The sequence below is a fragment of the Camelus dromedarius genome, chromosome 2 (assembly GCF_036321535.1).
Source record: "Camelus dromedarius isolate mCamDro1 chromosome 2, mCamDro1.pat, whole genome shotgun sequence".
Taxonomy (NCBI): domain Eukaryota; kingdom Metazoa; phylum Chordata; class Mammalia; order Artiodactyla; family Camelidae; genus Camelus; species Camelus dromedarius.
This window is the reverse complement of record NC_087437.1, coordinates 9,751,764-9,778,951: the sequence shown is the minus strand read 5'-3', so window position 1 is coordinate 9,778,951 and position 27,188 is coordinate 9,751,764. Positions and strand designations below refer to the sequence as shown.

Here is a 27,188-nt window from a genome sequence, read left to right as displayed (position 1 = left end):
CTGCATTTAATTCACTGTGATAAGTCAGCAATTGAAATAATAGAAACTGCCAATTTCATTAAAATTGGGCATATTTTCTTAGAGATGAACACCAGGTGTCTTGTCATCAGCGAAAAAAAAAAACCCTGTTTGAATATGAATTTCAGGTATTTTTCAAGCATTTTAACTTTTAGAATTTCGCAGAACATCCTTTGTAAATAGTAATTGTAAAGTGGTAGCTCACACTGTTGTTACTTTAAATTAGCTTAAATTGCACCTGAAATTGCAGGAATGGAAAGCTATCCATGTGGAGAGGGAAAAAGTGCATCTCCATATCGTATCTCTTACCTTGTATGGATGGATGTGTTTAAAGGGTTGCAGACTTCGTGGAGAAACTGTAGAGAAGCATAAGGTAATGGGTAGAGATCAGTTTTATATATATTTATGTGTATCAGTATTTGATTTTACCTCAATATCAAGTTCCTCCAGCTAGACCAGTGGGCCTGTTCCATGCTGCCTGGTTGCTGTTTGCATAACCTTGACCCGTTAAGAGGTCCTGATACTAACAGTTCCTTTCTGGACTTGGGACTACGAGGCATTAAATCCAGTGACCACAGTTAACACATATATTCAGAGAAATTCCCTCTAGATATTTCAAAAAGACTTTTTTATTTACTTAAAATGAAATCAAGGTTACCAACATGTCAACTAAGAAATAAATTAATAACAGAAAAGAACTGTGCTCAAAAAATCTATTTGCTCCTCCTGGTCAAGGCAGCTATCATCAGAGAGGGCACAGGTCAGAATAAGATAAAATAAAAACACCAGCTGTGGGATCTGAGCCCAGGGGATGGGCCGTGTCGCGGACAGAATGTCAGTCTGAAATTCACATTTCCCATCTTGTAGATTGGCTTTTCAACATTGACTGGATTTGAATCTTATTAATATATTTGCCCACAAGTAATTGTTTTAGAAATCACTCTTCAGCAGCAATATAAAATCTCAAACTGTGATGGCAACACTTACAAGAATACTGTTTTTATTGCTTCATTGCACCCACTGGGCCATTCTTATGGTTGAATATCGTGGGGAAGTGCTCATTTTCCAAACGATACAAACACATCAGGGCAAGAGTGTGTTAGAATGAGTCAAGTCTAACAGATGGCGTGTGAGAGGCAGCAGAGAGCTCTGTAAGGAGACTTCACTTTCTAGGATCTCCTACTGTTGTGGGAGAATAGGTTCTTGCCTTACACAGGAAAAAATACAAGTGCAAGACACGGTAAAGAGAAAGCAAGTTTCTTTACAGAGACACACATTCTACAGACAAAGTGCAGTCTGTCTCATTCAGAAGGGAAAACGGCTTAGGAGATAACCCACTCCATAGGCAGAATGTGGGCCATCTCGGGAAGGTGAGGGAGAGAGACCGAGAGGTATAGAGGGTTTAGTTTAAAGTAAAAGCAGATCCACACTCCATAGACAGAGTGCAGGCCGTCTCGGAAGGCAAGAGGGAGAGCGACCAGGAGGTGCAGGGCTGTTAGGTTTTATGGGCTTGGTAATTTCATATGCTAATGAGTAAGAGGAGGATTCCAACTAGTTTGGGGAAGGGGGGAGGATTTCCAGGAAACACCCCCACACACACTTTGACCTTTTATGGTCAGCCTAGGAACTGTCCTGTCCCTGTGGCTGTGCCATGAGGCTCAAGGTCAACTGGAAGTCAAATCTTCCGCCATCTTGGTTCTAACCAGTCTGTCCTGTCCTCACTGCTGTGTCAGTCCTTCAGTGGCTGTGCCCTGCCCTCTTTCCTCCCACTTCACTACTATCATTTGGAAGGCAGTCTTTGTGTTTAATGAACAATGGGACACTGTCCACCAGACATAAGACGATGTAGAATCATCCACTTAGGTCCTCTGTCTATTCACCACTGCTTTTGTAAATACCACACAAAACAACTTTGAGCTACTTAAATTTGGCTTATTGGCATCACCTAAAGACAGACGCAAAAAGACAGAATTGAAATGTAAAATTTTTTTTTTTTTTGATGTTGAGGAGGAGGATAAAGACTTGTATTCCTATAATGCCTTTATTAAAGTTTTGGGTCTGCAAATCTACAAACCTATCCAAATTTGCCCAATATTATCACAACTCCCTCCCTCCTTTCCTCACTCTCTTCCTCTTTTGGGTTTCTCTGCTCCAGATTCAAATTTCTCCTTAGTTGTAACTTTCCCCCTTAAGCAAAGTTTGAATACTATGAATTGCCACAGATATTCCTCATGAGAGGAAATTTGTTCTCTTCTGGTTTCATTGCTGACTCCATTCTCCATACAAAATGAATTAAATATTTGTGTAGCATTTAAAAAGTACACATATATGTATGCATGTGTGTGTGTGTCAGAGTGTGTGTATGTATGTTTATTTAGAGAGAGAAGAGGAGAGAGAAATTAGTCACTGTAGGAGAGCTTTTGTATTTTAAAAGTTGACTTTTGTAAATTAATTATGGTCTCAAATAGTTCTAAACCATCCAAGGTGCTCTATTAACTAGTTAGTGTGAGCCTGAGCAATAGATGCGTAATGTCAGTTAATTGAAAAACATACGGTGTTAATTAGTGTTTAGCTACCTTATTTTAGTAGATCTCAATTAAGTAAGTGAGTGCAGTGTAGCCAGACTGTATCCAAGATGACAGATCAAAGTTGCTGCTGGAAAAAGATACTGAATACAGAAATGAAGAAATTTCAACAAAGAAGGACCATACACTTTCTTAAGAATTTACACACGCGTTTTTGTATGTGAGAGGATTTAGATTGTAGAAAGCTCCTGCTTTGTTACAAGATTGGAGATATTATTAGACTCTGACTCGAGAGCCAGAACCCGAATTCAAAACCCAGCTCTTCCGCTGATTGGCTGTGCTGCAATTTCTTCATTATAAATTTGGGTTAATTATAAGATCTACCTCATTGGTGATATTTTGAGGATAAATGAATTAATATTTATAAAGTACTTCAACTGTGATAGCACCTAGTAAATTACATTATAAGTATTTCTAAAACAACAAATTTACTCTGTATAGCACAGGGAAATAAACTCAATATGTTGTAGTAACTTATGGTGAAAAAAAAATGAAAATGAATACATGTATGTTCCCATACATGAAGTATTGTGCTGTACACCAGAAATTGACACAACACTGTAAACTGACTATACTTCAAAAAAACACATACTAAAAAAAATGTATTTCTAAATTATTAGTATTTCTAAAAACAAAAAAAACGGGCATTTTTGTAAGTGTTATTCATAAAAAGCCATTCATTGTGAACACATTTCAAATATGGTATTGTTGCCAATTACTCTGGACACTAGTTATGAATAAGACTCTTCTACTGTACTGGAGTGCGGTCCATCCAGTAAGAGCATGGGATGAAAAGAGATGCCAGGATTTTGGCAGGAAATTACCGCCACGGGACCCAAAACAGATCACGTCCCTGTGATCAGCTCATCCTCCACTTGTATACTCATCTTTTCATGTAAGCAAAGCCAGGTCAATATCGAATGGTCACTTGGTGGCCATGTCATCAGGACAGGGAGAGCGAGATGAACCAAGAGTTTTATGATACTGAGACACTGAAGCCTGCAGCATCTCTCTCAACAGAGATGGTCATACCCACAGCCAGGTCTTGTCCCAGGGCAGTACCCCTTCCCTGGACAGTGTCTTAATACATCCAAGTCACACTTCCTAGCGGACTCTCACACGTGCTCTCCTGGCCGACTAGTTCCTTGCGGTCAGGATTTCTTCATACATTTGGATGCCTTTATTCCGGCCACTACAAGTTTCCTCTGAACTTTTGTTGGCCTGGAAGCATTCTTTCTCTCCTCTGTAACTTTGCAAAGCTCTTTTCTGACCCATTATGTCTTCATGTCAAAGCTTAATGCTTCAGAGGCTTTCCTTAGTTTCCAGTTCCCAAAAAAGAAACCTCACTTTCTAATGCTATTTAACATTGAGTCAGCTTGCTTGATGAAGCAGTGGGAATATAAAAGCAAACTGAATTTTGAGCTATTTAAAAAGAATGTGACTGTTTGACCAGGAAAGCCTCAAGTTATGCCTATTTCCAATTTAGCAAAATATTATTATTAAAAGTTGCATTAAAATAGGCCAGCAGGAGTGTGGTACAAATGTTCTCTTTCATGCCAGTTTCAACCATTGTCCTGCCTGTCTGCAAGAGAATTTGTTCTCAGATTAACACATGCTTATATCTAGAGGACAATCAGCAATAAGTTGCTTTCCTGGACAGACTTCAGACACAACGTAACTAACATCTCCCTTTCCAGGAGGCTTTTCCAGGTGGGACAGGGATCCTGTCTCGAAAAAAATGGAGTGTAGTGGTTTGCATCGTATTTAATATCTGTGAATTGTTTGGGGAAAAAGGATTGTAGATATGCATGTTATTTGCACATGAAATTGTCTAGCTTGCACTAAGCCTGTAATAAAAGTTGTTTTACTGATAAGCATCATTGAGTTAGAAATGAGCATGTCACTGAGAATACTATATCTAAACATTTGTCTACTAGGCCATTTCATTTGACTTAAATCTTCTCTTAGGATTCTATTTCTCTCCTAGTTCACTGTTGATCTATACATTTATTCCCACAAAGGCATAATTTTAAAGATTCCACAGCCTTTTTCCATTTTCATCACTGGCACTTCAGATCAGAAAAAGTAGATCGCTCTCTCCTTTGGTAAATTACAGGTATAATGAACCGAAGTGGACGGTGAATAATAGTCAGTGTACAGCAATGCACCTGCTGCCTTCAGAATTTCTGGAAGGAAAGCCATGTCTTTAAAACATTTAATGTAAATGTATCTCAAAAATTAGAATAAAACTGGATAAAAGAAAGGATTTTTTTTTCCTCTTTTTTTAATAGCCACATAGAGGTTAAAATTGGAGATACATAGAATCACAAATCTGTAAAATCTTGGAGCGTAAAGAGACTTCGTGGCAATCTAGCGCACGTCCACATTTTTGAGTCTTGAGCCATCAAGATTTTGCCCGAGTAGGTCAATTCCGAGAGTTTAATTCTGAGGGGCGTCAATAAAATGCAAGTCTTATCAATTAATACACACATTGCTGACAATTTGAGATCCGGCATCATTTTAGAGGAAAATTAGGTTAGAAAAATTTTGTGGAAATGGTTAATCAGCCCTTAAAATCAGAGATTATCTGTCCACCTAACCTCGTTTTACAAGTGAGGGAGCATAGCCAGAGGGGTGAAAGGTTTTCTGGAGACCACACATCTGGAAGACGTTAGGATCAGTGCACTTTGATGAGCGTTGCTCTACGCTAAATCACTGTCAGAACTCCTTAAAGCAATCTTTGACTTCACCAGAGAATTGGAGTTGATATTTAGGTAAAATTCAAGTACTGATAAAGAGAAACTTGTGGTTTTGTACCCCACATCTCAGATAAAACCTTAACCTAACTAAAAATTAGAATTTTATTTTTTAATTAACATTTCAATTTTAAAAGGTAAATATAAACATGGGAAATATGTATATTGTTGAAAACTGAACTGAAAAAAAAAAGACTAAAGCTACAAAGAAGGTGAAAAAAGTGACTAATTGTCCAAAGACCCAGTATTTTGCTAAATTCCATTTTAATTGAAAAGCAGCATTTTAAGGGGGGAATTTAGTTTATTTGACTACTAAAACTATTTTTAATGAAAATATATCAATGTGGAAAATAAATATACTTTTATAAGGAACTTTTAATTTTAGCAAGGTCCCTTGTTATTAAACGTTTTGTTCTCTGAAGATCAAAGCACTTGAAAAGAGAAGAATCTATTCTCTTATCTTTAAAACGATTTAAGGTTAACTACCCCAGATAGGTGAAAACCTATTTTAAAAAAGCCAGCCGATGAGCCTCCTTTTTAAATAAGTAAATATTGTATGTAGCCTAAATTTTTCATGCTGTAGTTTAAACTCATATATTATTGTTCTTATATGAATAGAAATGGATGGAAGCTGAAAATCACCTTCAATTTAGTAATATTCCTCAATATATTTTAAAACTGTTATTAAGGTTCTTCTTAGTCTTCCTTTTAGGTCTAAGAAACCTAACTTCTTATAATTTAAGTTTATAAATCTACTGTCTAACATTTAATGATCTTTCACATTTCTTCTTAAACCTGTATTCACAGCTATCATGCCTCTATTTGGAGTTTAAATATGAATATAACACATTTGAGAACCATGAGTATAAGGAAATCTTCACTAAACTCTTCCACACACATAAAAAAAAAAATCTCTCTTGTACTATGCAGTTCTTTTCTGTCTTAAATTTACCACCCTGCATTGCTTTTTTATTTATAATAACTGCTCTAATTTAACAGTGTCATTCTCAATGTTGATTCTTTTTGCAGGGTCTAGAATTATTGAGTTCTGCACATTTAACAGTCTTCAAACTTATCACTCAGATGATGGAGTGCTAAATAGTACTATAGTGAAAATGACTGTGGCATAATTTTATTTATGTATTTACACTGGAATGGATATCTACTCTTCTTTAAATCAAATCTGATATATTTCTCAGTGTGTCTGTTACCAAACTCAGGTTCAGCTGCCCACTGCTCAAAAGCCAGTAATTCAAAGGCAAGTGTCAATAGAAAGGAAAGGTGCTTTAATCAGAAAAAGCCAGCGATCTGAGGAGAAGATGGACTCATGTCCCGAGACCAACTCAGAAGATTCTGCCCAGCCATGACAGTTTTTAAAGGAAAAAATTAGAGGAGGGCAGAATCTCAGTGAATCATTGGGCAGGAGGTTGGGTTCTGTATCAGCAGACAGACAGACAGACTGGCTGCTTGTCTCTTCAGATGTTACCTTGCCTGTGTGATTTCCCTGCAGGACTGCTAACAGTGGTCTTTGGGGTACTGAGCTAGTCTTAAACTTCTTAATTCCTCGTTCTTCTTTTTATCTAGGAAAAGAATCAGCAGGTTAGGAAACACATGGTATGCATTCAGGAGAGCATAAGTCAAATTGCGAAGTGATCTCATTCCTATAATTAGGTTCTCTCAAGGTTAGAGGGAGGCAGAAGTGGGCAAACAGGAAAGGAGCTAAAGAGCTGCTTTCATATCTGGTATCTAGTATAGCAAATAGGTTTTTATCTTATATGGCAAATCTGAGCAATCCCTAGATCCCTAGAGTGATGTGTTGAGTATGTGAAACCAAATCCAGACTCTGAAGGAAAGGATGTCATGATTGACTAGTGTTGTCTGCCAGGGATGTACATCAGGTGATCGAAATCTTCGTGGGGGAATAATTAATTTATTTTTATAGCTGTTTTAGTCTAGTATGCTTTATATGTTTGAGGTTAGGGATACAGCTGGGAGCTTTTGAACCATTTAAGAAAAAAAGACAAATCATTTTTTAAAAAGCTTAAGTGGTAAGTTGTTGTGGAACTTTTTCTTGATGAACAGATATAGTTTCTTGGAAATTTCAGTTAATTCCCAATTATACTATTAATACCTGAGAGTTAACTGGCTCACTAGTTTTCTATGGCTGCATGACATTGTACATTATCACAGCAAAGTTAATGGCTAAAACAACACAAATTTATTATTTTATGGCTTCTGAACATCAAGAATCCAGGCATCACTTATCTGGATCCTCTGACATTTTGCAGCTGATGAGCAGAAGAGAAAAGTTAAAGAAAGTGTCATCTGATCGGCTGGTTGAAACGCACTGACTCAGAGTCAGATTACTCAGTAACATACCAGTAAGTTTGTGTGGGCTTACATGTTTTGGAGCAAAACGGCTCTAAACAAAACAGATGGTCTGAGAGCACAGAGGAAATGGGTATACAAAATACTGAATAAGAAAACCAATGAAGGGAGGTTGTGGCAGACCTTTTAATTCTTTCAGAAGTTGGTTACCAAGATGTCAGCCTGGGCTGTGGTCTCATCTAAGGTTTGACTGGGGAAGGAAGCCTTTTCCTTGCTCATATGGTTGTTGGTCACATTCAGGTACTTATAATGACCTCAGTTCCTTCCTGGCCGTTGGCCAAAGACCACCTTGAACTCCCTGCCAGGTGGTCCTCTCTGTAATGAAGCTTGGAACATGGCAGCTTGTTTTTTTCAAAGCTAGCAAGGGAGAATCTCCCCTCAAAAAATAGGCGATACAAACTTATGTAACATGATCATGCCCATGTAATCACATACTTCCCATCAGCTTCACCAAATTCTATTTGTAAAAGCAAGTCACAGGTTCTCCAGGGGAATAGACTATGCAAATTTCTGACTACCATGAGGCAGAAATCCTAGGGACCACCATCCAGGATGTCTCCCCAGCTGGTGTGAGTACATTTGTCAGAGAGCTTTCTCTTATTGGGATAAAATGTCTTCAGGCCGCCTGAAGACACTCTGTATCGCAATAGTGTCTGCCCTACTCCTCTGATACTGAGAGAAGGGAAGATGTGAAACTAAGAGTAATTATGTCATTCTTAAGAAAGTTTATGGGAAAAAAACTGGATGCAGGTAATACTATGAGTAAATGCATATATTAAAAAAAGACTTGGCAGAGACAAAAGCTGAATCACTAACATATCAGAATATATTTTAAGAAAATACAGTCCATGAAAAAAAAAAAAAGAAGACAAAATTCTGGGACTTTAAGCATCAAGAATAAGAGAGAAAACAAAGCTGTTTCTTAAAATAATTGAACCATGTAGTCATCCAACTGCTGAATTTGCAACCCCAAATCTTAAGCACAATAAATGTCACAGTTTTACTCTTCCTTAGCATGTAACTGATTATCAAAAGTCATTCTGACATCAATGTAGCCTACATTTTTACCCTCTTCTCAAACTCCATGGAGAGGATATTTGCTAACTGGATGTGCTAGTATCCCAAGTGCCTTTAAGAGTGCTGGACACAAAAGAGATGCTTATTAAACAGTATTTGTCAAATCACTTTGCAATGATTCTTAGCACCCCTGGTTCCTTCCCTGACATGACTTTTCACCAGATATAAGCCCAAACAATCTCTCTCCAATTTAGGTCTTCAGAAGTTTTTCTGGGGCAAACCACTCTTAAGTTTTATATAAGCCGTTTTAGTTGAAAAGTAGGGTACAGATGAAAGCACAAAGAAATTTGGTGCAGTCTCAAGAGAACGGGGTTAATATTTAAAGAAGCCTTGTAAAAATGTGGCCTGAGAACTTAAGAGCACAGCTCATAATTCATTCCCAACATCCTTGCTAGGATGGCGGGGACACTGGGCTGTGTGAATTTCAGGGGGTCATGTTTTGTCAAGGAGGCCCCGAGGACATGACTGATTCAAGCAGAGATTCCAAAAATAAGAAAAATAGGTCAGAATACAGGAAAAACTATTTCCACCTTGTTAGTAAAAATACTAATGATAGATAGTAATGTAATTTTTATAGGACTTTGAAATTTTGAGGGACAACCTTCATTACATTGAAATTGAAGCTATATCTGACCTATTATTAAATGTAGGTTCTAATTGAAGAGTGACCTTGTGAAAATTGCCTTTTCTTTTATTTTTAAGATTAAACTTTGAGCTCTTTTTTTTTTTTGTCTCAAAGATGTACTAGCCATGATTTTATGATGAGTCTCTTAAAGAGTAAGGTAAATTTTTCTTTATACCAGGTTTCAAAATAGAAATTCTGATTCTGAGTTTACAATACTAAAAGCACACTGCTTAAAAAAGGGAAAAGGATACATTTAAAAGTTTCATTCTGTATTTATTCCTGGTTTAATTTTGTTTATGAATCCTTGAACACTCAGGAAGTGTTCCAACACCTTTTGAAAAATCATAATCTTACTAACACATAAATTTAGTTTGATGTTATGATGTAATAAAAACTAATCGAAATAGAAATCTGTCAATCTTGATTTGCCTCATGCAATCTATAATGTTTTCCTATTATAAAAGTAAGATATTACTAATTTAAATATCCTCATTTTTAAGGTATAAAAGTGATATTTAAGTCAGGATTCTGTATAAAACGATTGCTGCTTATTGATAAAGAATTTATGATAACATATGTTTGATTTAGTTTGGCCACTTTTCTGTTGCTTTCCTCCAATTTATCTTTAATTGTCTTATTTTTGTAGGTATATTTTGGTGAATTAATGCAGAATTCATTAGATAAACTATATATACAGGCCACCAAAGCTGAATATTATATATATATATATATGTATATATATATATGTATATATATGTATATATACACATACACACATACATATACATATAAATATGTGCATATCATACATTCACAAAATTATAATAATGCTATTTTTATGCCTAGTGTTATGGGAATCTCCTGATATTGTAGTTTTAATTCTAAATTCATACTGCACTCTAGTGGGGAATGAGATCAATGCAAAATTTTTCTTATGTTCATACCTTATAGCTCTAATTATGGATTATTTACACTTTTAAAATGAAGTGTGAAAAGACTGCTGTCATCTATAATTTTCTCAAGGGTGAGATGATATAAATATAATTTATAAATTCTGTATAATATATATATTTTATATTTAGCTATTATAGTCCAATAGGATTTTTTCCTAAATTGGTCTTAAAAATAGAGGAAAACTCACTGATGAAATGGCTTGGCTTCACAGCATCTACACACACACACACGCACGCACACGCACACGTATAGATTTGTATACATAGATGTAATTTATGCCATATAAATCCTACTATAAGGAAATACAGAATATAAAAGTTAATCCCTGATTTTTTCTAACAAAAGACAAAAGAATGGCTAATTTTCTTCCTTAAGTTTAAAAAATGAGGATTAGATTTTAAAATATTGACTTGTAATATTTCATTTATGAACTTAATGTCATGAGGCACCTTTGGCAACAATGTCTTTGTCATCACTGGAACCACCTTTCAAATTCCTAATAGTTTTCTCATTTTTTTCTAAGTTAATTCAAATTACATGAATGATTTTAAAATCCATTTATAGGGTTGTCTCTGGAACTTTATTCCAAGTAACCAGTATCCAATCACATAACAGTAGTAGTATATTTTTTTCTAACAATTTCACACCATTAATGCTTATTAATGATCTCCATAATCTTTTACTAATTTTTAGGATCACCTTTGAACAGCTTCTTCAAAATGATAACTTGGAGTTGCAGTTGTGAGGTCATATCCTGACAAATGATGACTAAATCTTTATTATTTTCTCTATTTTCTTTTTTATTGAGCTAGTCAAGAAAACTTGAGTAAGAACTACAAACTCCATAACAATTTGCACAGATTATACAAAGTACAGCATCCCTATAGTGAAGTGTTCTAGATTGATATGTCCTCCCCAAACATCACTTTTTTTCACAATAAAGTAATTGAGAAAGCTCTTTATATTAGACTTCATGAAGAATTCAGTATCAGTAGATTCCTCCTTTCAGAGAGATAATTTTTTGAGAGCAAATTTTGTCTTACATTTGGGCAATGTTTAGACTTTTACTTTTATTTTCTCAAAGAGATTAATTTTGAAAGAAATAGCCAAAACTTCTTACCTGACACCCTCTGTATAAATACTATTAAAACTCAAAGAATTAAAGCATTTTATCAAATGAACTTCTGGATTTTTTTTTTTTTTACTAAATATTAGGTTGTCATCCACCTTAACCTAGTCATTATTCAGCCATATCAAAATGAAATATCTATAGTTCAGATTTTTATTTTACTTTCATCTAGACGAAAATTGATTGTCAGACTAAGATTTCTAGAGGGATTTTTATGTTTAGTATTGGTTCCACCACTATTTATGGAAGCAAGTCTGTGCTAAATGTGATCAACATTTATAAGTCCCCCTCTACCTCATTTAAAAGTAATCTGTGGCAGGAGAAGCTCTTTCAAAAACAAGAATATTTCATTTTGGTTTACTTAGGCTGTTTACAGTTGTCTGCCTTTATAGGTCATGTGCAAAATCCTTTTCAAAATATGCTTTATTGTGCTCTAACCTGCCTGTTGGCAGATGTCATTTATTGTTAGCTCATTGTCAGTACAAATTATTGTAGAGTCTCAAGATTCTTGGAGCTCTTAGAGGCTTGCCATTTTGACAAGGTAGCAGGTCCAAGAACAAGGGATAAAGCCAAAGGGATAAAACCAATCATAGGCAAAACACTGGAACCTGGCTTATTAGCTTTGAAATAAAACATTGATGTTATTCATAAGGAGGGTTTTCCACTCAATAAATTAGGTTTGGTTGTCAACTAATATACACTTCTTTAAATACTTTTAATTTGATATTAATGATTGTTGATTGTTGTGATAGGGTTGACTTACTAAAACAAAAAATGAAGTTTATGAATTCTTAATTATATGGAGACTGGCTGGATAACACAGTGTGTGTTTGTGTGTGTGTGTGTGTGTGTGTGTCTGAAAACAGCCCATCCTTCATCTGCACTGGAACCCATCATTATTAGACACGAGAACTCAGTTTGAGGTGTGTTAGATTTTTTGTTAATGGGTTGGCGAGTTAGTTGTTTAGAGAAAATGACAAAGTTAAACTGAATTAGAGAAAATGACTTGAAACCACAGTCTATGTTGGATTTCCCACCTTTTACTCCCTAAATTGAATTTACCTCTCAGTCACATGCAGGCACCTGGAGAAACCAGGGGTGGGAGGCCTTTGCACTTCATGTTTGCATATGGTGATGGAGAAGATAAGAGAATGTAATTTTAAGCCAGTTTGAAGTACAGCATCAAGATGGTGGCCCCACTCAAGTCCGGGGTCATTTTCATCACCCTCCGTGTCACACAGTTTACTTGTCCTGCTGTGGAGGGGACTGAGTGAGGGGTAAAGAAAAGAGAAGCTTCTTAGTTCTTCCCCAGAGCAGACACTTTAAAGAAATTTTTGTCTTATGGGTCAAAGAGAGAAAGAGAGAAAGGTCCTGACCAATCCTTAACTTTTTTTTTTCGAATTTAGATAAACTCCTATTTTAGAATAGTTTTACATTTGCAGAAAAGCCAAGTGAGCAGGGTCCCATAGGCCCCACCCACACACTTTCCTCTGCGGTTGGCAGGTTAGTCCAGTGCACTGGCCACAACCCATGGACCAGAAATGTATATTGATATTACTGAAACTCTATACTGTATTTAGATTTTATCAGATTTTTTTAACCATTTTTCTTCTCTTCCAGGATCCTATCCAGGACACCACACTTTATTTATTCTAATACTTCCTTAGGCTGCCCTGGGCTGTGATCATTTCTGACTTTCCTTGTTTTAATGACCTTGATGGCTTTCCAGAGTAATAGTCACATCTTCTGTAGACTAGCCCTCATCTGGGGTTTGTCTGATGTTTTGACGTGGCTTGACTTGGGTTATGTGTTTTTACGAGGAAGATGGCGGAGGTGGAACACAGTTCTCAACGCATCCTATCAGAGATACATGTCACACCAACATGACTTACCACGATTGTTGCCTTGGTTAGCTGGCTTAGGTAGTGTTTGTCAGGTTTCTCCACTGTGCAGTGACTTTTTCTTCTCCCTCCTTACTGTGCTGTTTGGAAGCAGGCCAGTAGGCATATAGCCTACACTTAAGGGATGGGTAGTCATGCACCATTCCCTCCTTGCTGCGGGGCACATCTATTTAAATTATTCGGAATACTCCTATATGGGAGGTTGTATCTTCTTCACCATTTACTTTTTTTTAAATCATTATGTACTCATTGATATGTATCTTATACTTTGGGTTATAATTTTTTTTTCATTTTTCAGTTTTATTGGAAAACTGTTAGAATTGTTAATATTTGACTGCACATAGACATTATATTGCATGTAAATACATATGCACAGTATGCTGCACATATTTTTAAAATTTACGTATATGTACCGTTCTTTGTTTCTAAGAACAATTAGAGCTTTAGCTTTTTAAACTTACATAGTTATCAAAGGAATAAAGCCAACCACAAAATAAGAATTAATTAAAAAGATACATATACCCTGCTATTAGCAACATTATTTATAATTGCCAAGATATGGAAGCATCCCAAGTGCGCATCAATAGATGAATGGATAAAGAAGATGCAGCATGTATATGTAATGGAATACAACTCATCCATAAGAAAGAAGGATATCTTGCCATTTGCAGCCCTTCATTCACTTTTGTTTTCACCTCAAAAACCAGAATTTTATAACTTGCATAAATATTTCCATTGCATCAAAAATGACAAAATGCCTAGAAATAAACTTAACCAAGGGGGTTACCTCTGAAAACTATAAAGCATTGATGAAGGAAATTGAAGATGGTACAACGAAATGGAAAGATATCTTGTGCTCTTGGATTGGAAGAATCAACATTATCAAAATGACCACACTATACTTTGGGTTATAATTAAATAATATGTTATTTAGTTATTTAGCCCTGGGCATCGGGAGCTCCTTCAGCTGGCACCTGTGTCTGTTCTCCAACTTTTAATTATTAACCAGTTGAATTACACCAAATTTAGGGTCCATCTGGGATGCAACCTGTTACCCTGGGTTCGGGTAGAGAAGAGAAGATTAGCACTTTTCAAGACAGTCTTGATACCAAAAGCTGGTGGTTTGGTACAAGTGATGACGTTTCAGTAATTGTCTCAAAAAAAGAGTGGGTCGAAACAATGCACATAACTCAAATTCAAGACATGTTGCCTCCTAGGAAAAATACTGTTTCCAGTTTTATTTTTTTCAAGTTATGCCGAGATACATTGTTTCATATAGCTTACCAAAGAGGCGCTCTCTGCTTACGCCAACTTTTAACTATTTCTAAGAATCTGTAGGATGAAATTAAGCTCCACATCTGCAAAATTAAAACACACACACACACACACACACGTGCGCCCACAGGCAAACACCGGATTACTACAGCAGTCATTCCCAGGATAATTCTAGTCCTTAAACCTTTCACATGATACAGTCTAGAAGCACACTGTTGTGTGCAGCCACAGACTTTCATAGTATCTTAGTGGTTCTGGGTGTGGAGGTTAGGTGGGGAAAAAAAGATAAATTGATCAAATATTTTGGGTTTCAAGCCAGTTGCCAAGAGTGTGTGGATGATGACTCCTGAATTTTTTCTCGGTGTAACTCAAATGGGCAAAATTTCCCTTCCAGAATTTAAATGACACTTTTACCATATTGGGAGTAAAAAATCACTCAAACATATTGTGACCTACTTCACAGAGTGCCATTCAAAACACCACAGTTTTCTTGCAAAATCTATAAATGTTTTGTGATGTCACAGCACAGTTACAAGAATTAATTTGAGATTCCCTTTTTCCCCTACTCTTCTATGAACATATGTTACTTTCCATTTCCTTTAAGATTTTTTATCCTTGCCCATCCCCTTCCCAGTGCAAAATTAATTTTTGACTCAGATGATATAATTTTCATTTTCTTACTGTGATCAGGGATCCCCTCATGTGTAAGCAAATAAATCTTATGGCCTTGGAAGAAAATTTCTTCTCCAGTATTTTCCCCTGCTAAATTGTTGGCAGACAGTCTTATTTTATAGGTCAAGGTGGGCATAATCACGGAAGAAACTACTGCCTTCCAAACATATGCATATATTTAGTAAAAATGATGCCTCACCAGGGCTCATGTACTGGGACTGTCTGTATAGTCTGGCCTACTTCTGACCAGCATAAGCCATTCATTCAGTAGGTCAGTACGAGCTCTCTTCTTGGTTTATTTCTTTCAAGTATATTGATTTACTTTTTCATAATAAATGTAATAAGTGGTCATCAGGTAGAATTTTTAAAATATGGGACAATGAAGGGGAAAAAAGCCAACTCTAATCTCACCATTCAGAATCAACTACTATTACTATTTATTCCTGAGCCTCCCATTTGTGTTTCACGTAGCTGTAAACAGATTATATGTAAATTTACATCGTGTGTTTGTTTTTCACTTGTATAGAAGTAATTTCTCATGTTATGAAATTTTCCCAATCTGCTTTTATTGGCTAAAGAATATCACAGTGCTTAAATGTGCCTTTGTTTCCTTAATCTTTTTCATTACTTGATGATATTTGAGATAAAAGACTTCAAAAATGTGAGTCAACTCTAGGAAAAAGAAATTTTGCCACATTCTGAATACAACCTGTAGTAGATACTTAAATTGTTTTATTTATATGAAAGAGGAAAAGCTAATAGGTATATTTATATAGTTTTCTTTAACTAAAATTATATAATTTTATAGAATGTATACACTTTCTTTTAAATAGGGCCACTTAAATTGTATATTTAATATTATTCTAATAAGGGCTACCTGAGTGATAAAGGTTCCTTTTTAAAGAGAGGTTAAAGAGAGGTTTAAAGAGGTTAATGTATTTTGTATAAATTAGTCCACAAAAAAGAATGAACTACATACTCAAAATCTTTTAGTCTTTTTGAAAGATATTTCAGTATCCTTTTAGAGAGTCAAGTATTGGGTATTTGGCTTGAGTAAGTAGTTGGGTTGTCTTTAAACTTTCACTGACAAACTAAGCCTTACATATTGTCAAAATTATTTGGCATTTGTTATCTCATTTGCCTGATGCAAAGCCCATGTTCTTCCCATAATTGTCAGTAAGTTGTGTAACAGCAGGACCATCCTTGTCTTGCACATCAGTTTATCTTCAGCACCTAGGAGAGTGCCTGCCACCCTGTAACCAAGTAATAAATGCGTGCTGAAGTGATGATTGTTTGCCTCTACCAATATTTCCAAAGACTATGAAAAGATCTCTGACGAGTCTGGAAAATCAGGATGGAGAAATCATATCTGGACTATAAAAGTTATGCAGAGTCCTGTGCATTGAAAGCACAAAAAATTTAGAAAGGAGTCTGCTATTTCAAGTGATTTATAAATAAACAGTAAAACCTGTATTGCAATAGTTACTTTGATTAATATCATCTTACGGTCAGAAATCCTGGAATTGGCAGTTGCCCTTTTCTCTTAGATTTGCGAATACAAGGGATGTATGTATCCAAAAATAACATATTCCAATGTCATCCTTGTTTCGGTCACACATTTTTGCACCCAGACGATGAAGCTATCTTGAATATTCAGAACCTCTTTTGTACTTGAGGTAGAAAGCATACATTTTTAGGTATAGAAACTATCTTAACATTTTTGGACATATAGGATGTGTCTATCCAAATGTAAATGGTTTTACTTAGTTGGTAAAGGAATATGAAAATAAGAGCATTTTATTTAGTTGTTGAAATCAAAAAAGGGATATCTAATACATTAATACATACTGAACAGCATAATACTTAAAAGCTTGCAATATGAAGGTAAATAAAACCAAGTGCTTATCCCAAAGTTACCATTTATTAGGTGTGTGATCCTAGGCAGGTTACATAAGCACTCTAAATTTAGTTTCCTCAGTTATAAGAGCAGGAAAAACTATAGCTTTGCATTGTTTTCTTTTCCATTTTTATGATGCTTAAATGAGGTGATGCGTGTTAAACATCTGTCATTTAACACTTGATACTTAACACAGTATTTAACGCAGAAGAAGCAAAGTGAAACGTTTGCCATTTGGATTCCAAGAAAGATATAGAGATACGACCTATTAAATAGAGATGCACCCTATAAAATAGGAAGAAATGAGAATTTTGAATTCTAAGTGTCTAGGGCAATCCTTATTTGCTACTAAATTTAATAATATGAAGTAATCCAGGAATCTCTTTTAAATTTTTATTTATTTACTTTTATTGGAGTATAGTTGATTTACAATGTTGTGTCACTTTCTGGTGACAGCAAAGTGATTCAGTTATACATACACATACATATATATTTTTTTCAGATTCTTTTCCATTATAGGTTAGTACAAGATATTGAATATTGTTCCTTGTGTTGTATAGTAAATCTTTGCTGTTTATCTATTTTATATATAGTGTTGTGTATTTGTTAATCCAAAATTCCTGATTTATCATTCTTCCCACCTTACCCCTTTAGTAACATTAAGTTTGTTTTCTATGTCTGTAAGTCTATTACTGTTTTGTAAATAAGTTCACTTGTGTCATTTTTTTTAGATTCTACATATAAGTGATATATGATATTTCCATCCATGTTGCTGCAAATGGCATTGTGTCCTTCCTTTTTTATGACTGTGTAATATTCCATTGCATATATGTACCACATCTTCTTTATCCAGTCATCTGTTGATGGATATTTAGGTTGCTTTCATGTCTTGGCTGTTGTAAATAGTGCTCCTTCACTGTTGGTGAGAATGTAAATTCTGTAGCCACTATAACAGCATGGAGTTTCCCTAAAAAACCTAAAAATAGATGTACCATATGATCAAGCAATCCCATTTCTGGGCGTACATCCAGAAAAGATGAAAACTCTAATTCAGAAGGAAACACACCCCAGTGTTCACAGGAATCCAGGAATCCTGATTGGCTTGTTCATAACTTTCTTTGTCCCTTCCTAGATTCCACATGTGCACAAGATGGAGAGAGTGAGGCTGAGTTTTTACCTGACGACTTTGAAGAAAAGCCAGAAAGAGAAAAGAAACATACCAACTTCACCTTGTGTAATGTGTGTAACATTCAGCTGAATTCGGCTGCTCAAGCCCAAATCCACTACAACGGCAAATCGCATCAAAAGAGATTAAAACAACTCAGCAACGGGATGGCGAAAAATGACAATGGTAAGCTTTTCTAAAGATATATTCTCAATTTTATGTAATTGATTTGTCTGTATGAACAGAAAAGAATGGACTAATCTCTATTTTTAAAACCAGGAAGTAACATTACATAAAAGCTTTATCATCATAGTATGTTAAAGAGTTTCTGACAGCCTTTTGGGGGAGGGGAAAATTTTGTTTGTTGTCTATGCTTAAGTGTATTAAAATTGGGTTCATGACCCACCAGGACATTTGTGATAATTTGAAAGTTGGACATTAGATTTTCTTAATGCTTGCCTTTAAGATAGTTATTTGGAAATGGGCATTCTCTTACATTTTATATAAAAGAATGGTTTTTATGTTCATTTTGTGCATGTTGGGGCTTCAGTTGGTTAGCCAGACTGCAATTGGTTTGAAAAAATACCTATCTCTTCAAGTAGGTGTTTTAACCAATAGAATACGGTCTATTACTATACACAGATTGTTTAAATTTGCTAGTGAAAATTCGTGGTTTGTTTAGTCACTTTAGACTATTTTTGAAAAATAAAAGTTGAATTTAGGAGTAAGCAGATTTTAAAAATAGCACACACATACTTTTGGAAAGAAATGGAAGGTCATTAGAGAAAGCATGGAGAGGTGAGGGGGAGGAGCTGGGCTTTGGAGGGCTGAAACAATAGTAACGCCGAAGAGTTACAATATTGTGTTCTGGGTGAATGTTTCATGTTTGACAGACAAGATCCATTTCATCTAAATTTTAATGATATTGAAAAATAAGACTGAATTTTAATCTGTTCTAATATTTGATATTACAGATTTTTAAATATAATTTTGTGGTTTGCTTCAAGGTTATCAAATAATGAAAAAAACAGTATATGTTTTTAAAAGGAAATTATTTCTACCTTGCTTTGTATTTTTTAGAATGAATGAGCTGGAATATTCTAACAGAAAGGACTCCGTATTTCTCTTTTGTATGACAAATAGTTAATCACAGATCTTATCGGTCAAAGAGATGTAAAAAATAAAAATAGTCATCAGAAAGTAATTAAGAACTGCTAAATTCTATCGGCACAAGATGAATTAGTGAGGCAAATGTACTTAGTAAGTCGGGTTAAAAATATGTATTTCATAGTCTCTATTTTGAACCTCCTAAGGAAAACCTATTCGTTATCATTGAGATTTAGGTAAAATCATCTGAAGGGCAGCATGATTCAATTTCAGGTTGTTTTCCTTTAAGTTGGTGTTGTCAATGGCAGTGGTGTCGGCTTTGGTGTTTTACTTTTGTTTCACCTACCTTGATACTTACAAACCTCTTTGGAGAAGCAATAAATTATATCATAGACAGAAACTCAAAAGAAAAAAAAAAAAAAAAGACATACCTGGTTTAGGAACTCAAATCAGAGCTAGTCCCAGACACAGTTTAGGATGGTCAAGGACTTTCAAATCACAATGCTAGGAATGAGTGACCTCAAGTCAAGTATTTTAAAATAATTACATCAGTGCATATATTATAGGCTAGTATTGTACTAAAGGCTTTATGCACACTTTGTTATTTATTTTTTCCTCACAGCCAGAGAGATATTGTCACTGTCTCCCTCTTACAGATGTGGAAATTGAGGATAATGTCAACTGAATGATGTACTGAAGGTCACCCAACTATTAGGTGCTCAAGCTAAGAATCATATTCAGGTCCTATTTTATTAAATAGCTGTATTCATTCTAAAGCATATTGTGTCCGCAAAGTGAATATTCTGTAGAAATTGTGCCTTTCATTTCTCAAGGAGAAAAAATATTTTAAGAACATATAAAAAGTAAAATTCTATCATATTCCCAACAATGCATTGATTAAGTTGGTGCTTAACACACTTGCTACATTTTCTATGCATATTATTTTCTAAGGTTCTTTTTAGTGTCTTATTAATAAAAGTCACTGAAAATAATCATGAATTAGTGGGAGCACTTGACCTGAAATCATACTTCAGAGGCACCCTCTGCTTTAACTACAGGCAGATCTAACTACAGGCAGTCAAACTCACAACTGAGTTAGTACTTTATATTAATATCGAAACATATTATTTCTTTTACATACCCCCTCATCTCTCCACTCTAAAAATGTACTTTTTTCAGGCCTGTTGGGAATAAGAAAGGAGCCAAATTCTGAGTCTTATATACTCTTATTAACTGTCATTTCCTTCCCTACATGGAGACCAAGCTAAAATCAGGAATTTGCAAGAATAACAGATCCTATAAATTCTTAGTCAAGACCATTATTACTTTTAGTTTATTTAGAGAAAGAGCTGGGACATAGAAGGAGAGAGCCTTTTCCCTGAATATGCACACACACACGTGACTGCTTGTGAACTCCTTCCATCCTCAGAAAATCATCTCGGTTTAGATTTCAAATGGGAAGCAATTAAATATAGTCATGTCAAGAAAAGGAATAAGACAACAGAGATAGTTACCTGGATTCATCCAACCTTATATATAACTTATTTTTTAGGACTGCAAATCAAATGCATAACGACCATGGAACTAATTTTTATGATTATTCATTCTAGACTTTCTAAATGAAAAAAAATTAATATCGCTTCTGTCCTCAGTGATTGTAGAACATTGTATAATTACATGCCCAGAGGTACATCCTAATATGTATTTCAAAGAACAAGGATGAACAGAGCCCTCATCATATCCAAAATAGGATTTCTCTATTTCAGAGCAAAATACAGCATTTCTCATATCATCTGACTTATTAAGGAAAATGATCTTCAAAGATCACAGTAAAAAAAAATAAGTCAGGTGTGCTAATTAATTAAGAGGCCACTGTTCCCACAGGTAAGACTTAACTTCAGTGTTTGACAGTTGCTGCAGTCTTTGCAGAACCAAAGTTTGTTAGGACACATGTTCAGCACCTGTGGGCACGCTGTCCTGAGCCCTCCGGGTCCCTCCTGCCGAGTTGGGAGTATTGCCTGCTGAGTTCTTTCCGAAGCGCTGCCCTCTTGTGAACTTGCTCCCTCACTGGAGCAAAATGTCCCCGCTCCTTGCCTGAAAAGGCCTTTCCGGCTTCAGATTTGCTGATGTCACTGTTGCAATCCTATCACAGTCCGACCTGCCCTCTACCAGGTCCGCTTTCCTCCTGCCTCTCAGTTACTGATCGAGTCCACCTCTTGCCCACATAATCTTTCTCTCAAAGCCTGTTTTCCTGGGAATCCACCAGAGACACCACCAATGCCTCCTGTATATTCATAAGTAATGTACCTAATATGTTTCATTGTGCGAAAGCAACAAAATGTAGCACTTCCCCCTATGTATTTTCCATCTAATGCTTGTATTCAAGCTTTATCATCAAAAATGAAAAGAGAGCAAAAAGTGAACTAGTATTTACTGCTCCCGGTATTTTACATACATCATCTATTGAACCCCAATCAGAAATTCTGCAAAGCAAGTGCTGTTAATTCTATTTTACAAAGAAGACAGCCAGGGATCGGAGGGACTAAGAGACTTGCTGACTAATTCTGTTTGTTCGTAGATTCCCCCGTCTACGTTATTAGCAACAGACTTATCTCCATGGCAAACTTGCATCCCACTGTCAACAACATTAAGCCATATGTTTGAGGATTTTCTTACATTATTGAGTTTATGTCATTTTTAAAGCACTTAACTTAATATTATTACAACTAATCTGTTTTCTTAATTTTTTTTCCACCAAACATACCTATTGAAACATTGTGTGCAGTATAGTCATGTAAACACATCGGTTTTTGTGATTTATCACTATGTATTTTCTGTTATTCCAGAAATACATTGATGTTTGTTAACACACTTTTGAAGATGAAGTGAGATACAGAAGTGGCAGAAGATAAGTCTGTAATTAAAAGGTGCTTAAATGTGGAGACTTCATCATATTTCAGACTCCATGCATCCCCCTTTCATGAAAACTATAAATCAAAGAAATTCCAGTACAAATCACATACCTTACTTTCTCTTAGGAAAAGAGCTTTGATGTTATATTTATGAGGAATGTAAGTTTTGCAAATAATGATTATTTTCTGATGACCTGATGATAAAAGTAATATTGTTCTATCTGGGCTGTACACAAAATAAAACAAAAATCACCAAGAATCCCGCAAAGGCAAATACTTCTTATCTTTTTGTCACAGTACACACATGAATACGAAAGAGTAATATTACATGTACACTAGCACATGCGTTATAATATAATAGTGTTTGCAGATGAGAACCCTTTTAGGAAGACATATTTTTAAACTACCGTAAAGGAATTAATAATGGAGTGGCGATTTCTCACTGAATGTTGAGATCTTGCTCACATTTATCATTTTGCTTTCCATCTCTGTGATAAATTCTGTGGTGGGAAAATCTTAACATTTAATGAAATGAAATATTAAAATATTTATAGATTAAGATATTAGAAATATTTTATGGAGTTTTATCAAAAGACAGAAATTGAGCATTAGAATAAAAATGCTTCTTTGATTCATAAGAGCATTTTGGAATACATATTGCAAAAGGTAAAACTTTCAGGATGTTTAAGGCTCCTCTGGCCAATTAGTTTAATTCAATTTCATGTGCTCATCGTGATGAAGCTGTTGTTAATGCTTCTTGAAGGACTGAGTAGCAGGTTGACCTATGGTGGCGGCTTCCTTTTATTCCCACTATCTTTGTCATATTTGAGTTATTTTGTTAAGCCTGGTTGTCTATTTTTATTGGGCTGAAGCTACTATCAAATAATTCAGTTTTATCTAACAGTATTCTAGACTCTTGCTTCTCATTGTTTTGTAAGCCATCAATCTAGAATATTGCCACCCATATCTATCCTCTTAGCATTAAATTTTCTTTTATTTAACAGGGAAGCCAAATAAAATTTTGCTCTCTAGCTCTTGCTGATCCATTCTCTTTTCTCTTTCCATTAATTATCCCAGATGAGGTGTAAAATGTCAGTAGATTTTCAGTTTGCAAGATGTTCCTTCTCCAGGAACACTGGTAGTTAATAAAAGCAAAATAGCTTCATAGAATTTTCTGATACTTCAAGCCTCGATATATATATAAAATGTAAATTTCTCATTTATATATAAATTTGTCTTACCTTTCAATCTCCAAGAATTATCTGTGCTTTTATAGCATGTCAATAAACTAATTAGAATTTGCCAGTACATTTGTGGATCCCTTTTGGGATCATTTTATTTGATAATGAAAACTGCTTCCTTAATAATGTCTTATCCATATTAGTATATGTCAGACTGCAGTGTGACAATAAAGGATAGTGCTTTGTTCATACTTATCTCTTACCGACCTTATGCTTTAGAAGCTGCAACCAAGGGAGACAATAAAATATGCTGATATTAAATTGCCCAACATTAGGCGATAAGATATTTTGTCCTTGTTTGAGTCTTCTAGGTTTCTTTCTTATCACCGAAGGATAAAAATATGGGAGAAATTGACACATGTTAATTTTAATGCCTTCAGATTTTGAGTAGGTTTCTGGCTTTGGTTATCGACTTTTTTCTCTCTGAAGAGAAAACACACTGAACATTCCAAAAAGGGTAGAGTTCTAGGCACTAGCTCCTTGCTTCACCTGGACTTAATATCAGTCCCATTGCAGGATAGCATCTTTTTCAACACAGAGATTTCTTTATCCAACCTGTGTCCTTTAGAAACTCTTCTTTACTGGGATGATGGTGAAGTTTTACCACCTGAGGCTGAGAATCCAGCCTGACCTCTGTCTGTGCCCTAGAAAAGTGTACACTGCTTTTTCATGATTTTTGTTATCCATGAAAAGTCAGATGAAATGACCAGTAAGGTAAACTTTAAGAGAAAAAAAAGAATAAATTAAATGCATGTCATTTCATTTGAGAACAGAATTTATTTGGGATAGAAGAGATTTCCATTTGTGAGTTCCTGTGTGTATCTAAGGTTGTATACCTGGGGACGTTTGAGGAATTGCGCGACGTCGGCGCTTAGACAAGTGGTCGTATAAACTGGGAGTGCAGAATAATTTGTTGCTGTTGTTGTTCGTGTGAACTCCAGGTCTGCTTAGCCCAGGTAGAAAAGCCTTGTTTCCTCAACTTTTGTCTCCTTCAGGCACTAAGCACTTCCAACAGCAACATCTTCCAGTCCAAGTGTTTTTCTGCTCTCCAATCTTAAACAATCACTTTTCCACTTTACTAGGTTTGAAAGTATTTTTTTTTAGTTTGACCTATTTCCTTTATATTTCCCCTAAAAATAATTTGCCCATAGGAACGGAGCTAGTGTGTATTATATACTTTTAGGTATGAATCTCCATTTCCTAAAAAATTTAATTTGCATTTGGAAGCCAATCCTATTTAAATTGCCTTCACAGTTTCTATAGCTCCACCCCAGGCATGTCACACTTCATCTTTTTGTGCATGCTTCTCAAAACCACTAAGCAATGACATTAGCATGTGTGTGTGTGTGTCTATATACATACACACAGCTGATCCTTGAACCACATGGGTATAAAGGGTGCTGACCACCCCCTCCCCAGGCAGTTGAAAATCCGTGTGTAACTTGACAGTGTTCACTCCATATCTGTGGTTCCACATCTGTGGATTCAACCAACTACAGATCCTGTAGTGCTGTCGTGTGTCTTTACTGAAAAAAAGTTGACATATAAGTGGATCCATTCAGTTCAAACTCGTGTTGTTCAAGGGTCAGCTAGTATAGGCACATGCGCACACACACACACACACACATGCACGTGCATGACACATCTTCTTTACCCAGTCATCTGTCGACAGGCACTTAGGTGGTTTCTGTATCTCGGCTGTTGTGAATGGTGCTGCAGTGAACATGGCGGGTGCAGATGTTTCTTTGAGATATGATTTCATTTCCTTTGGATATATGCCCAGAAGTGGAACTGCCAGATCATACGGTAGATGAATATAAAGAGACCCCCATGGAGACACGTTATAATCAAATTGTCAAAAGTTAAAAGAGAATTTTGAAAGTCACCAGAGGAAAGTGGCTTGTTATATACAAGGCTTCAGCAGAAACCTCGAAGGCCAGAAGGGAGTGGAATGATACGTCCAAAGTGCCAAAAGGAAAACAAACAAACAAAAAAACTGCCAATCATGCTAAGAAACCTGGAAAAAATGAAGAGGAGATAAAGACATGCTCTGACAAATAAAAGCTGAGGGAGTACCTCACCACTAGAACTGCCATACCAGAAATGCTAAAGAGAACCCTTCAAGCTGGATCAAATGACATAAACTAGCAACATGAGAGCACAGGAAAGTATGAAACTCATTGGTAACAGTATGATATACACACAAACAGAATAGACTGTTACCTTTTTTTATTTTTTAATTTTTTATTGAAGTACAGTTACAAGGTGTCAATTTCTGGTGTACAGCATAATGTCCCAGTCATGCATATACACGCATATATTCATTTTCATCAAAGATTACTACTAGATATTGCTCCCTATGCTATAAGCAGAAATTTGAGTTTTTTAAAATCTGTTTTTATACGTGGTGGCCAACATTTGCAGATCTCAAACTCCCTAGTTTCTCTCTTCCCACCCCCTTTTCCCCGGTAAACATAAGATTGTTTGCTGTGTTCGTGTTGGCTAATCCCTTTTAAGTCCAGCTGAAAAATTAAAAGGCAAATGTGTTAAAAATAACTAGAAATTTGGTGAGTAGATACACAACATAAATAGATGTCAACTTCTCCCTCGCTCCCAGAGGGGCGACTTGAGTCCCCGGGAGACCAGCCTTCCTAGGAGGCGCAGTGCTCAGTCCACTGTCTCCCGAGGGGGCATCAGACCCAGATGCACTCTATGCCTGATCAGATACGCCTGCACTTTCACATGAGTGCAGCTCAGATTAAGCTAAAGCTTCCCTTGTTATGATTATTTAAATTTTACTCTGGGTGCTCCTCTTCGCATATTAAATATTTTAAAACCTCTGTGTGGGTTCACAGCAAGCTTGTTTAGCGTGTCTTAACTAGTCCTACTCTTGTGTCATTTAATGTATGATCAGACAAACTGGGTTAGTGGCCTGAAGGAAGAAATTAAAAATATTTATTTTTTACTTAATACTCAATGCTTAATCCTCAAAGGTATGTCTTCTATGTAAAGAATTCCTGTTCAGAAGCTAGAGGAGGGAAAAAGAAAGCATGATTTCTCAGTATTCATTGTTGATTTAAGGAAAAAAATGGTTTGTTTTTTTTTTTTTTGCCTATTTCATATTTCTAGGGATGTTATTCCAAGCATCTAACACTTGATTTCTTTAAGTAAAATCTAGTATGAACATAACTCTTTCCTACTGAGGAATGTTTATGTAAATAAAGCAATAAAGCTTTTTTTTTCCCACACTGATCTCCCGTAACTTTATGCATTGTCATTATTTATATCTTTGGACCATCTCAGTCACAATTTCCAAATACCACATGTCCCTGCAAGCTTGAAGAGCATTGAAGGCTTGCAATGGATCCAAGGGGCGCAGATGGAGTCTTAATGGTCAAAAGACAAGATGTGCTGTTAAGAATCACATGATATTCTCATTTCGGCAATTCAAAGCAGTCACATACATCTAAAATTTTAAGTTCCATT

At 35.7% G+C, this 27,188-nt stretch overlaps 1 protein-coding gene across 1 annotated transcript in view; it reads left to right on the top strand.

Annotated features, from left to right (window-relative positions):
* The window catches only part of ZNF385D (zinc finger protein 385D), a 771,052-nt gene that overhangs the window by 144,631 nt on the left and 599,233 nt on the right, over nucleotides 1–27,188 (top strand). The window contains exon 2 of the mRNA XM_064491067.1: nucleotides 18,410–18,628. Within this exon, the coding sequence (XP_064347137.1) occupies nucleotides 18,410–18,628 (219 nt within the window). The remainder of the gene's footprint in view (nucleotides 1–18,409; nucleotides 18,629–27,188) is intronic.